The 1,461-nt window shown below is 53.7% G+C and overlaps 1 protein-coding gene across 1 annotated transcript in view; it reads left to right on the forward strand.

The window, feature by feature from the left end:
- Nucleotides 1–1,461, forward strand: part of LOC107099433 (trafficking protein particle complex subunit 8-like) — an 18,854-nt gene that overhangs the window by 8,683 nt on the left and 8,710 nt on the right. The window contains exons 5-9 of the mRNA XM_015397537.1: nucleotides 105–242; nucleotides 318–468; nucleotides 560–660; nucleotides 747–852; nucleotides 935–1,066. Of these exons, the coding sequence (XP_015253023.1) occupies nucleotides 105–242; nucleotides 318–468; nucleotides 560–660; nucleotides 747–852; nucleotides 935–1,066 (628 nt within the window). The remainder of the gene's footprint in view (nucleotides 1–104; nucleotides 243–317; nucleotides 469–559; nucleotides 661–746; nucleotides 853–934; nucleotides 1,067–1,461) is intronic.

Below are 1,461 nucleotides of genomic sequence, written 5' to 3' on the forward strand. Positions count from 1 at the left end.
CTCTGATGCTCCTCTGATGCTCCTCTGATGTTCCTCTGATGCTCCTCTGATGCTCCTCTGATGCTCCTCTGATGTTCCTCTGATGCTCCTCTGATGCTCCTCTGATGCTCCTCTGATGCTCCTCAGCTGGTTTCCAGGAAAGGCCTGAGCCGCTCTCTGTTCACGGCGACTAAGAAGTGGTTTGGTGGAGGAAAAGTCCCAGAAAAAGGCGTCATTGAACCAAAGAGCACTCTGGGCCTTCAGTAAGCTCCATCCTGTCCTCAGACGACGCTGCGGCGTGATCGGAAGGTCCTGATGCTTTTCTGCGTCTCTGTCAGGTACCCCCCCGAAGCTCCTGAGCTGCAGATCAGGAAGATGGCCGACCTTTGCTTCCTGGTTCAGCACTATGAGCTGGCCTACAGCTGTTACCACACCGCCAAGAAGGACTTCCTGTCGGACCAGGCCATGCTGTACGCGGCGGGGGCACTGGTAAGGCACCCGTACGCTGAAACGGGTCAGACGGTCTGACTCCATGGAGGCTGATCCATTTTTACAGCCGCTGGTTCTGACCTGTTTCCAGGAAATGGCGGCGGTGTCGTCCTTTCTGCAGGGTGGAGCCCAGAGGCCGTATCCAGCCCACTACATGGACACTGCAATCCAGACATACAGAGATGTCTGCAAGTAAGATTGGTTAGCAGGTTGTTAGCTTAGCTTAGAACCCCCCCACCTATTAGCTGTGTGCTAACCACGCCTCCCCTCCTCCACAGGAACATGGTGCTGGCGGAGCGCTGTGCCCTGCTCAGCGCAGAGATCCTGAAGAGTCAGGGGAAATACTCTGAGGCTGCAACCCTTCTGATTAAGATGACCAGTGAGGTGAGGTTCTCCATGTTTTATCGGTCCCAGCTCCAGACCTGCTGCTGAACTCTCCCACTGAAATGCTGCTGTGCGTTGGCAGGACTCTGACCTGCGCAGCGCTCTGCTGTTGGAACAGGCCGCCCATTGCTTCATCAACATGCGGAACCCAATGGTGCGGAAGTTTGCCTTCCATATGATCCTGGCTGGTCATCGCTTCAGCAAAGCTGGACAGGTAACCTGGAGCTCGCTGCCTGTGGGGGGTGACCTGGTACCACCTGGGCCTCCATCCAGCAGGCTCAATGCCAGGCAGGAGGCATCAGTCAGAGAGCAGCAGCTGATTCACATAGTTTATTTGATTTAGGAAGATGTTGGGCTGCTGGAAAAAAGCCAACAGCGCTCTATAAAAGCTCTAATGACATCACTTCCTGCTGCCAGGAGGTGTTTACTCCTGGACTCTATGTTCAGCCTGAAGCCATGTATGCTAGTGATGATGACGGTGGGCAGGCAGGATTAAAATTGCCCTTAAAGGAGAATTCCGGTTTTTAACACTTTTAGCCCATTTTCTGTAGTGTCCAGGATGAAATCGAATGATCGACACCAACATTTTGACGATTGGTCCTGTCTCTG

Source organism: Cyprinodon variegatus, unplaced genomic scaffold (assembly GCF_000732505.1).
Source record: "Cyprinodon variegatus isolate N-32 unplaced genomic scaffold, C_variegatus-1.0 Scaffold870, whole genome shotgun sequence".
Taxonomy (NCBI): Eukaryota; Metazoa; Chordata; class Actinopteri; order Cyprinodontiformes; family Cyprinodontidae; genus Cyprinodon; species Cyprinodon variegatus.